General features: G+C 37.6%; 2 protein-coding genes across 4 annotated transcripts in view; both read right to left on the reverse strand.

Moving 5' to 3' along the window:
• Positions 1–3,712, reverse strand: part of ddx31 (DEAD (Asp-Glu-Ala-Asp) box polypeptide 31) — a 31,646-nt gene extending 27,934 nt beyond the window's left edge. The window contains exons 1-6 of the mRNA XM_065250221.2: positions 3,122–3,712; positions 2,727–3,034; positions 2,566–2,641; positions 2,427–2,470; positions 2,270–2,340; positions 2,059–2,123 (exon numbers count right to left, since the gene is read on the reverse strand). Coding sequence (XP_065106293.1) covers positions 2,059–2,123; positions 2,270–2,340; positions 2,427–2,470; positions 2,566–2,641; positions 2,727–3,034; positions 3,122–3,220 — 663 coding nt within the window. The 5' untranslated portion in view covers positions 3,221–3,712. The remainder of the gene's footprint in view (positions 1–2,058; positions 2,124–2,269; positions 2,341–2,426; positions 2,471–2,565; positions 2,642–2,726; positions 3,035–3,121) is intronic.
• A 1,606-nt stretch (positions 3,713–5,318) lies between these two features.
• ak8 (adenylate kinase 8) overlaps positions 5,319–12,643 on the reverse strand; it is a 30,915-nt gene continuing 23,590 nt past the window's right edge. For 2 of the 3 annotated variants that reach the window (XM_065250227.2, XM_065250226.2), the window contains exons 13-14: positions 7,794–7,874; positions 5,320–6,085 (exon numbers count right to left, since the gene is read on the reverse strand). In XM_065250227.2, coding sequence (XP_065106299.1) covers positions 5,833–6,085; positions 7,794–7,874 — 334 coding nt within the window. In that variant the 3' untranslated portion in view covers positions 5,320–5,832. Of the gene's footprint in view, positions 6,086–7,793; positions 7,875–12,643 lie in introns of all 3 variants that reach the window. The other variant, XM_065250228.2, reaches the window with a different exon arrangement.

Below are 12,643 nucleotides of genomic sequence, written 5' to 3' on the forward strand. Positions count from 1 at the left end.
AACTCAACAACCACAAGATCTAATTTCACCACAATATTGTGCTTTGCAACAAAACTGTTACCTCTAAAAGTTCAGTTATTATTCATTTCCATCAGTTAGGTTAATGTTAGACCCTGAAATAAGCCAACGAAATTTTCAAATCAGTGTAATTATAATTTAAATGAGACGAATGTTTAAATTATATTTTATAAACCAACATCTTAGAAGACTTAGACCAACATCTTAGACGTTATGTCAAAATGTTATATATACTGTATGTGTATATATATGTTCCCAGAGCATTCAGTCAATATTCAGTATATATAGTGATTGTATATTTTGGCACATTTATACATTAAGTGTATATTTATTTAAGCTCTGATAACTTATAATGTCATATTTTGTGCAGAACTGTGTTCATTATCTTTTGGCAATGTTGGAGGTGGAGATTGTGCACCTTTAAAAGTGTGTTTCCTGTTGTAATTGCAATAGTTAAATAACTGGATTCTCTTAAGTGCGTTTTTTCAAATGTTCTAATGAAGGAATTGTGCATTTGAAAGCATATTTTTCTTTTTTGGAGGGGGCCCTCCAAGGGGGTCTCGCACAGGGTGTAATTTCATGTAGAACCGCCACTGGGTTATATATGAAGAGTTCAGATACAAAATCCTCTAAACGCGTCTTACATAGTTTCTTGTAAGTGAGCATTTTTATTAGGCTTGTTCAGGTTCAGTAATGTCATTCGAATGCCAATAAAAAGGTTATCAAGTCAGTAAATAAATTGTCTTATTTCAACTTTAGTCATTTCAGTTATATTTAATTCATTTGACTTTCACTGCAAAGCCCTCTAAGTACATGCAAGATTTGTTTGTGCAAAAACCTCCAGTTGTGAAAAAAATCTTATGTGGCTGCCACATTCGGGTTATATTAAGGTTCCAAAGTTTGAATCAAATGCACAAAAAAATTAGCATTTGTCTTGTGTGTACTTAGAGGACTTTGCTGAAAAATCGACATGGCATTTAATGGATTCCACCAACAAACTAGTAATTCTAAAAGGCCTGAGGCCGAGATTAAAGGAATAATCCACTTTCATAAAAAATCCAGAAAATTTACTCACACCCATGTCATCCAAGATGTTTATATCTTTCTTTGTTCAGTCGAGAAGAAATTAAGTTCTTTGAGAAAAAACATTTAAGGATTTTTCTCCATACAGTGGACTTTATTGGAACTCACAAGTTCACAGTTTGAATGCAGTTTCAAAGCGCTTTAAACAATCCCAACCAAGGCACAAGGATCTTATCTAGCAAAATTATCATAATTTTTTTGTAAATATGTACTTTTAAACCACAACTTCTCATCTTGCACTAGCCATGTGATGCGCCAGCGCAACCTCACGTATTACGTAATCACATCGAAAGGTCACACATTACTTAACACACACATTTTTGTGGGAAAAAAGATGATCGTTTCACTAGATAAGACTCTTATGCCTTGTTTGGGATTGTTGAAACTGCATTGAAACTGTGAACTGTTGAGGTCCAATAAAGTCTATTATATTGAGAAAAATCCTGGAATGTTCTCATCAAAAAACGTAATTTCTTTTCGACCAAACAAAGAAAGACAAACACCTTGGATGACATGAGGTAAGTAAACTATCTGAATTTGTTTTTATTGAAAGTTGAATAGTCCTTTAAGCTTATCTGAAGCAAAAGTATTTGTTAAACATATAATATGTGCCCAGAGCATTCAGTCAATATCCAGTCCTTTCTTTCCTTTGAACCCCATGCCAGCTTCTAAGGCTATATTTATGGTGAGAATCAGATGTAAATATATGTGTGTATAAAAGCACCATAGGGTATAGTACATGGTGTTACATTAACATTAAAGCCCCTCCACCTAAATATTTAATTACACTATGTCTCTGGACACTTTGAGTCAAATAAACTATAGTGACCAGAATGCAATTACATTATTACAAAAAATCATTAAATCTTACTGAAGTGTAATTTGGAATAAGAACATCTTTACACTCAGCAAAACATTGCACTGAATGTGCATCATTAGAAAATCAGATTGACTTGCCTTCACTTTAGGTTGTATTGCTTGTAGAGACTGCACCATCGGAATGCCATAGGCCAATGTTTTTCCTACATAAGAGAGAGGATCAGACCACATCTAAACAATCATTCATTTTGTTTCACTCAACTCGACACACTTACATTTTTTCAGCACTCAAAACAACATTAACAGCAGTTACTGTAAATATGAATGTGAAAAAGGTTGAAAGCCTTACCTGATCCAGTCTGGGAACGAATAACAGCATCTTTACCGGACATGAGCATTGGTATGCTCTGCTTCTGTACACTGCAGAAAAAGGCGATAATCAAAAAAATGAAGCAGACACAAGACATGGATCACCAAAAAATGTAGGATCACAAAAGCTATTGTACCTGGTCATACTGGTCACCTTTAACACATTTTCAAGGGTTGACACCTGCAGAAACGAAGAGGAAAACTTAAAAACGTAATTAAAAATTTCAGGCGAAAGGTGAATTAATTTTGTTCATACGAGCTTATTGATGTTCATACCAAATGAGGATGCAGATCCAGTTCTTCAAAAGTGTTGTTTGTAAAAACCCTCTCTTTCACTACACTTACTGATGGGCTGAAAGAAAAAGAGGCTTTAAAATTGCTTGGAAAGGTCAAACTGAAGTGTTTTTACACTCTGAAGCTCAAACGTGCGCATCTACCTTTGGACATCAGGGATCTCTGGGTTGTTTCTGAAAAGGGAGGATGTCTTGATTAATGGTCTGCCATGCTCTTCGGGGGCTTTCTTTTGAAATGTTTTCACCTTTGATGGCGACTTTGCAGCTGAGTTTTCTCTCTGGTCCCCAGTCTCCTCTATGTCTCCATTATTATTCCTCTGAGATGGGCTTCTGGATTGCAGTTTTTGCTTATGTCTGTGCTGTTGTCCAGTTTGATTAATCTTCCTCTGTTTGAAGGTGCTGTTCTCCTGTGGCTCACATTCAGCCTTTCTTTTCAATGGCTCTTTCTTTTTCTGTAAAAACAACAAATACCTGTTTACTGCACTGACAGAAACCACATGGTAATGACAGTGACAACAACACCAACAGGCACGACTTACCCATGAAAATGTCTTCGCTGATGCACATTGTTGGTTTTTCTTCCTGGGAAACGTTAAAGGATCCGAGGAAATGTTAAGCATCAAAACACTATCAGCCATGACAGTAATAACTAAGTAACTAAATTATAAATATATATGAAGACAGCTAAACTACCCTAAATGTAAATATGCGTATTATTATCCGTTTCACTGGGAAACATTTTCGTTTCAAGGAAAATACGGGCTAGCTAACATTTAAACAGCATAAATATACCACATTAGCGGAGGTAAGATTCACACGTGTTTATTTTCCAGTGCACTTAATACGTGAGGGCATTTCCGGGTAATGACATCGTCAAAATAAAAGTCCCTTAACGTCCGCGAGCGTTAAAAGTCACTGCGTTATTATCATAATAACGTACAGCAATAAAGTTCAGACCGATAGTGCTTATGTAGTCGTCAAATATTCACATACTCTGGTTGCACAACTGTTTTAGTTTCGTGTATATGACAAACTTAAACAATTAATACATTTACTATAGAGAAATAATGTAACTGTAAAAGTATATGCCTTGCTATTTGACTATGTATGCCTATTTGCATTTCCATTAAAAGGTTTACTTTTGAACATTATTCTGTGTAAAGACGTATGAAAATGTCCTTTGTTATGCCTTTTCTATGGATGTTAAAGAAATAGTCCAGTGAAACCAAGTGAGATTCGACATGCCACCATATTGTCTACCATGATTGTAGTTCTTCGCATACATTAATTTGTTGATGTATTGATTGCTACATAAGCTCAAAATGTGACTCTTTTCTCTCACAGACATATTGTTTCACTTCAACATTTATTAACCAAATTGTCATATCTTTTACTTTTATGATGGATGGATGGATATGCTTTTGAAAGTGATTTCCGTTCAATGGCATTACAAAGCCAAGAAGAGCCAGGATATTATTTAATATAACCCTCGCTGAATCCCAAACCGCCTACTTCCATACTATATAGTACGCAAAGTAACGCCTTTTACATACTATATAGTATGGAAGTAGGCGGTTTGGGATTCAGCCCCTGACTTTGTTTAGCTGAAGAAAGGAAGTTACAAACGCAAATTGCATTAAAGGAAAACACCACAGTTTTTAAACATTTTACTATGTTCTTTCCTCAACTTAGACAAATTAATGCACACCTATCTTTTTTCAATGCGTGCACTTTTAAACTTTGTACAACGTTTTGTGAATGTGTTAGCATTTAGCCTAGCCCCATTCATTCCTATGGCTCCAAACCGGGGTGAATTTAGAAGCCACCAAAACTTCCATGTTTTCCCTATTTAAAGACTGTTATATAAGAAGTTACACAAGTATGGTGGCACAAAATAAAACTTTTGTTTGGAGCCATAGGAATGAATGGGGCTAGGCTAAATGCTTACACATTCAAGAAGCGCTGTACAAAGATTAAAAGTGCATGCATTAACTCATCTGAGTTGACGTCAGAAAAACATAGTAAAATATTGAAAAAAATTATGTGAGAAATATATATGGGTGGAATATTAAGTAAATGTAAATCAATATATCATTCTAAAAATCTTGCATTGAATACAATATTTCTTTGTATCAAGCCTGTGAAAATGTGAACAAATAACAATAATGTGACAAAAAGCCATTTAGCAAAATATAAACTGATAAGGGTGCGACAGAAATAGAGAAGGCTTGTAAAATCCTTTTTAATATGGACACAGGCTGGACCTCTTATTTACATATTCAGAGGAGATGGATATTCTGGATCTCATATGTTGCAATTAAATCTCAGCATGTCATAGTATCTTATCTGAGGGGGATTTAAAATCAGCCTGTTAACACACTTCTTTAACTAGTGTGCTAAAGTCCTCCCCCAACCCTCGTGGGAGGCATTCGGGGCCCTTTAATTGAGGAAAAGCAAAAGAGAGAAAGCATCATTGACCAGTTTCCTCAGTGTTTAAAGACTGACAGTATATTGTTGGTCACCAACATGATATGCTGTTGTCACTAGAAGATTCACAGCTTCTCCCTTACAAAAAAATTACCATTGTTTTACTACAGTTAAAAAAAAACATAGGTACCACAAAATAACCATGACTGGTTTTCAAAAACCATAGTAAAAACCATGGTTACTGTAGTAAAGCCATTTTTTGGTTTTGCTAATAGTAATCAATACACTAAAAAAATTACACTTTTAATACAAAAAACCGTGGTTAATTTTCGTAAGGACTTTAGAAAAAAATATTTTTTGGTCCACCAGGTAGACTAACTAACATAAACCAGCTTAGACCAACAAGAAAATTCATGCAGGCCTAAGCTGTTTTCAGCATTGCTAAGATAAACCAGCTGAAGCGAGACAAATACTGCTCTTCATAAAAGGTCTGGATGATCTGCCATTTCCTGCTATGTTAATTAAACATGTTAAGCAATTACAGGCACCATGCACTCCCATGAGATCATACAGGGTCAAGCAAGACAAGGATTACTAGAAAGACAAACACAATAATGATTTGTGTAATGCTAAAGTCATGTAATGTATTAAACTATAAAAGACTGAACCACAAAAAAAAGAAGTCAAGAAGTAATTTTGAAACCATTTATTATTTATCAGACTTTCAAAATTAATATGCTTTTACAGACAAATACAACAAAAAGACTGGATAATGCACTGGGTGTATCTTCCACATTGTATAAACAGGACTGGCCAATCAGCCCTAATATATATCCCTGTTAGGTAGGACTTTGGGTAATCGACCCACTAGCCTACTCTCCAGTGACTCAAACACGGTGTGAGGATCCTGATCAGCATTAATGCACACCGCTTGTGGGTAGAAGGCCTGAAGCCCTACTGCATGGCACCAGTACTCCTTAAGCCTCTTTAGCAGCTGAGCTTCTGAATCCCGTGGGTTAAACCGCAGCCGGGCCTGCACTTCTGGACTGGGTGGAGGCTTATACAGACTGTGGTACCTGCAGAGTTCAAATACAATATTTACTACATTTAGTAGAACTGAAAGACGTGTGTGTTGACAGACTAAAACGCAACAATCCAAAATGAACATTTCAACAAAATGTACTCACCTATTACAGTAACCGTGCGAAAATGACAAAAGCACCATAAAGTAGTCCATGTGACTCCATAAACATAATCTAAATGATTCATATGATTACAACCTTCACTTATAGCTTTATGAGAAGAACAAAATGCATAATTGACTGCTAAGCTTTACCTTCGCTAACTCTCAAATTAATTACGGTGTATGTGTTCCTGTAGCTTAATTGGTAAAGCATTATGTTAGAAATGCAAATGTCATGGGTTCAATCCCCAGTGAACACACACAAACAAATTTGATAGACTAAATGCGCTTTAAGTTGCAAAAAATATATATTTTTGTGTTCAACGAAAAGGACATAACGAAATAGTTTTAGAATGACATGAGGTTGAGTATTGACTGACTTATTATTTTTCGCAAGTGTTATTGTTTTTTTAGCCAAATTATATTTGGTGTAAGAACATTTTTTGCTTTAATAGCTGAACACCGTTAAAAAAGTGCCTTGTTAAGTGTGATTTATAGTTTTGCGTAAGACCTACATTATAGCCTGCACGGCGTAGGCTACGCATCAGTATTAATTTATACTTCTGCGTCATTGTTTGTGTCGGTGTGCAATTACACCGAAAAGTCGGTTTTCTCTCAATCAGCCTTTTCGTATAAAGCCGCTAAGGAATGGAATGGTCTTCCGGACACTATAAAAAACAATGCAGATTTTTATAGTTTTTCAAGGGCAGTTAAGGACTGGCTTTTAGAGCACCAGTCCTGCTCTCACTAATTAGTATTTTAAATTATTGTACTTAAATTACTGTACTTTTTATATTTATGTATTGGATGCTTGTGGTCAACAGCATTTTATTGTATTGATTGTTCTTGTTATATGAATATTTTCTATACTTAGTGTTTTGTTAGGTATTTTTAATTGTGTGATGTAATTTTAACTGTGTAGGACTACAGATGGAAAGTAGCTTTATGCTAAATCTGGTGCAGCCATCTTTTTAATGTAACTGCACATTGTCCTGAATAAACAAACTCAAACTCAAACACATCTAGATCGCAAGTAGGCATGTTACAGTATCAAGAAAAAAGCCAAAAAGAAGCAGATTGTTGTTTACATTGTTAAAGAAGCATCAACAGTGATGGAGGTAAATAGACGGCGACTGAGGTGTTACATATCACTCCTCAACTTGATCCATCATTGTTTTTATCATGGGAAGTGGGTATATAACACATTATTACATTTTTTAAGAGGGTTCGCGTCAATGCCCAGACTATGCTGTACGATCGACACAGAATTATAAATAATTAATAATAATAATTAATTACATTTATATAGTGATTTTTTGCAGCACTCCAAGCGCTTTGCATATGAAAGGGGGGTTCTTTTCAACCACCACTAATGTGCTGCATCCACCTGGATGATGCGACGGCAGCCATATTGCGGCAGAACGCCCACCACACACCAGCTTATTAGTGGAGAGGAGACAGAGTGATATAGCCAATTAGTGTATGAGGGGATGATTAGTAGGCCAATGGGCAAATTTGGCCAGGATGCCGGAGCACACCCCTACGTCGAAAGACATCCTGGGATCCTGAAAGCGCAAATTGGGCTTGAGCTTTATTCTCACCATTCTCCAGTCACAGGATCCACACCTCTAAGTGTTACTCTCTCTACTGCAATGTCATCAGTCACCTCCAGGAAGAACACCCTAGAGCGAAAGAGGCAGATGTCTGTCATGATACCTGTTATTATCCAAGTAATATCCAATAAAACAACATGCCAAGGCCGTAAATTGCATTATTTTGTGTATGGATTAACTCGTGTATGGATTAACCAGTTCTTGCACGAATGCAATGTTGGCATTAAGAATAAACAAACTACTGCAGACTACTGCACTATTGTCTAAAAAAAGACCAATAAAAGTTGAATGATTTAAATCCCTCTTACTGTAACACTGCCTGTGAAAAATCAAAGGAGGTCATGCGAAAACCATATCAACCCATTATTCCATTATACCCAGACTCCGTCTAGCATTCAGAGAGGAATAAACATAATGCGGTGGTATTAGAAATAAATAAATGATGAAGAAAAATAATGGAAAACAGGGATAGTCCCTTGGGCCAAGAAAGGACTTCAAACACAGGAATGCTGGGGTTTCTACCCAGGGGCCTTTCCTATTGTCCATTTTGACATTGCCTAGACGCAAAGTGGGTTTAATGGTGTGGTCAGGTAGGGGTTTAAATTCCTGCTCGTCCCAAGTGATTTCATGTACAACCTCACAACATCATTCAGTTCTTAGCCATCTAAAAAGGTTCTCAAAAGGCTCCAAACGTTTACGTGGACTGAGATTGCAATTCTGGATTAGTTCGACCGTGGAGAGAGGAGATCAGATATTGTACAGCATGAGGCCTTCTGCTGCACAAAGGAGTGAGAGATGGAAGGAAAAAATGGGAGAGAGAGAGAGATCTGAGTTGGGGCTTTTGATAAAATATTTAAATGCCTTTGTGTTCCTGGCTCTCGGTACCACTGTGAACCACTGGGCCCTCTGAAATGGACAAAGGAGACATGGTGCTTTAACTGAGTAATACCCTGGACTAAAAAGCGCAAAATACTTGATGTGTTTAAGAGGCATGATAATATGTGCGCGCGTGTGCGTTTAACCATAGGCTTAATTACTCCAGAAAAAAGCTTCTCTCAATTTTTAATGAATATTTCTCTTAAAAAAGAAATAATAACTACTCTGCAAAGCTATTAGAATTAATATTTATGCTTCCTCATGAAATATTTATAAATGTGGAGGAGCAAAAAGATGGTGCGTCGTGTCTGAGGCGAGAGGATGGGGGAGTGCTGTGTTGTCTTTCTTCTTACCCCCTTCACACTTTTTGTGTGGGGGAGCTGTACAAGATGAATTGATTTACATTAGATATTTCTAACATGACAGCCTGAGATCCTCTAACAAATGAGTGACTAAACCAAGGCAGATAACAAGAGCCCGACAGCCCTCAGCTGCTACGAATGATCCCAAACCGCACCAGGAACACCAGTGGCATTGCTTACGTATATCCTGTCATTTGTGCGCGTGCGTCTATTTTTCCGCTAGTATATGGTGACCTTTGACCCTTTTGTTCTTTAGTTTACTCGCTCAACTACAGTGATCCAAGAAGGTCTCGGTCCACTCGATCTCTCCCGGCGCTGTCGTTCCCAACAGCTTCCTTTCTATCTCTCCAAGTTAAGAAATTAATGAGGGAAAGATTCTTTACAGGTGGCCACGGCAATGTTTACCACTGATTAAATTGTAATGCTGCCCTTGCTGTATAATTAATAAGCCAATCTGAGGAAGTGTTGCTTGATTTGATAGAGAGCGGACACATGAAATACATTTAACTAATAGAGTAGGTAGGGATGGAAGAGACGGAGAGAGAAAGATAGAGAGAGAGACCAGGGCACGGAAGAGACAATTGGGCCAAACTCTTAAATTACATGGCTAATTGCTCTTCTTTATCTACCTGTCACAGGTAGCCATGAATATTTCAGAGCTTCCAAAGACTCTGATTGTTTGCGAGCGTGTCAAGGCTGTAAGACGCTGATGACTAGCCAAACTGGAGAGTAGTTAAAGACTGGCAGGAGGGGTGGGAGTGAGACCAGTGAAACTGAAGAAGTAACAAACACCTGCCATTCAGTCAAAGAATGATGTAAAAGGGTTTTCGACATGGGTCTTTAGAGGTCTTCAGGTATGTTCTGCAACCTATTCATTTAATACCAAACATAACATTGCTCTTGTGGTTCAAACATGACAATCGATTATTCTTTTAGATTCCTGCTCACCATACTCAATGCATTTGAAGTACTAGTTCACCTACATTTAAGCTCCGCTTTTAATGGGCAAATGGAGGTTGTGACAGAGAAATAGATTCCTGTTTTTCACAGCCCTACAAACTTGAAAGTGAATAGGAGAAATAGCGATACACCGGCATAATAACTAATTCAAGAGTAAAAAATGAGAGGGAGTGCAAGAACTTTTCAGAATCCTATTAAGTATTAACTTAAGAATTGAATGAATCGGTGGATACATTAAACCAGTTGAAATGAAATGCTAAATGGATCTGCCTGAATTCATTTAAAGACATATGACTTTCTTTGGTTTCTCGTAAGGCTGCACACTCTCATTCTAAAGTATTGTCATGCAGCAACACTATTTATTAGCAAAATTTCCTAAATGAAAGTTTACTGTTGCACTACTAAAACATAGTGTAGTAAGTTTCTCTCCAACATCATGCTGATCAACATCTGAAAGAGGATCAGAGAGAAACCAGAGCAAAGGTATCCGCAATTATCTGATGAGGGACGTTCATCAGTGAGCCTCCTTTTTCCTTTTCTTCCTCTTTCATGGATCAGATAACTTCCTTTGCATAACAAAAGACAGAGTGGCACCAACTGGAACGGGCAGCTGCTTCATCCTCAACTTGCAGCTTCAAAATCTTTAGCAAGTTTAATACAGTATGACGTAAAAAAATAACCTGCATCTCAAATGCAGAATTAGATTAAGTAAGATGAAGTCCTATGTTTTTACTAAATGCCTATTTTACACTATTAGATGCTTAAAGGAACACGGCAACTTTTTGAGACTTATTCACCGTATCCCCCAGAGTTAGATATACACTCTTAAAAAGGATTTACACATCTTTGTGCGTTAAGCTTTTAACACATTATGTGTAATTTTAACACATTATGTATCATTTTGTGTTGATTTTGTGTTCAAATATAACAAAAGTTGTGTTAAAAGTAACACAAAATGTGTTGTTTCAATAATAACACAGAGATGGGTGGATTCTGAGACAACGCATTTAGTGTGTTGTCCCAGAATCAACACTAATGTGTTGTAGGTCCATACTAGAGCTGCAAATATCCACTATTTTTTCAACCGATTAATCTATCGATTATTTTTTCGATTAGTCGAATAGTCTAATGATTTTTTATATATATAATTCACCAACAAATAATAAATGTGACATCTGCCATTTATGCCAACATTTGATTTAAGCATTATTTCAATTAAAATTCAATTAAACAAACACTGTGATGCATCAACGCATTTCCAGCAAATCTACAAAATTACGTAATCGACGTAATCGGCTAGGTCGAAGCGTCGTTCCAGCCCTAGTCCATACATACCCATTCATCTCCGTGTGTCCCCTAATTCTGTCTGACGCCCCCACCACTAGCCTAGCTTAGCACAAAGACTGGAAAGCAAATGGCTTCAGCTAGCATACTGCTCCCAAGTGTGACAAAATAACGCCAACATTTTCCTATTTATATGTTGTGATTTGAATAGGGACAGTGTGTACAGATAACAAGGTCATATGAGACACAGCCATCTTTTAACAGTATACAAACTGGGAACTATATTCTCAGAAGGCGAAGCACTGCTACTTGGGCGGACTGATGAGCGCAACACTTGTGCAAACTCTCTGCTCCTCACCACAGGCTTCTCAGGTGCTGCGAGCAAATCACTCCACCCAAGTAGCAGTGCCTCACCTTCTGAGAATATAGTTTCCAGTATGTATACAGTTAAAAGACGGCTGTGTCTCATATGCCCTTGTTATTTGTACACGTTGTGACTATACAAATCATAGGGTGACCATACATGCCATTCTTCCCGGACGCGCCCTGGACAGGACGTCCCCAGTAAGAATGGCACGTATGGTCACCCTAACAAATCACAACATTTTAATAGAAAAATGTGGCGTTATTTTGTCACTTATTGGGAACTGTGTGCTAGCTGGAGCCATTTACTTCCAGTCTTTGTGCTAAGCTAGGCTAGCGGTGGGTGCGTCAGACAGAGTTACGGCATGCACGGAAATGAAAAAAGGTTTGCATGGACTTATCTAACTCTGGGGGATACGGTGAAGAAGCTAAAGTCCCAAAAAGTTGGGGTGTTCCTTTAAAGCGTGATTAAAAATTTAATACATGATTAAAAACGAGGTTTTAATGCACTTTACTAGAGTACAAAGTAACAGATCCTAAGTATGTCAACACAAGCTCAAAACTCTCCTGCCACCAGAGCAACATTGTTTTGGCACTTAAAGCAGGCACTGACTCAAATGAACTCTGTTAATGAAGCTCTTTCAGGAAATGGGTAAAAGGATCCGGCAAGTTCTGTATGCCAACACTGCAGATCTCATCCCCTCTCCCTCCTGCCAGTGACACCTATTAAATGCTCATGCCCTGGCACTGATCCAGCCGGGGTTGACTTATTTATCCTCACTAAAACCTTGGTAACCAGAGAGCTGTTAATTAATAAAACTGTCAGGTACAGCGCCGCCACTGGGCCGTCATCGGTCCACTGGAAACATTATCTCCTCATTGTTTCGGGGCCAGGCTAACCGCGGCCCTTCGAATCAATTAAGCTAATGCTATGTAAATGAGGTCTCCTGCCATTAGCCCGAACAACAGGGGCTGTTAATGGAGGAAATAAGG

The sequence above is a fragment of the Paramisgurnus dabryanus genome, chromosome 5 (assembly GCF_030506205.2).
Source record: "Paramisgurnus dabryanus chromosome 5, PD_genome_1.1, whole genome shotgun sequence".
NCBI lineage: Eukaryota > Metazoa > Chordata > Actinopteri > Cypriniformes > Cobitidae > Paramisgurnus > Paramisgurnus dabryanus.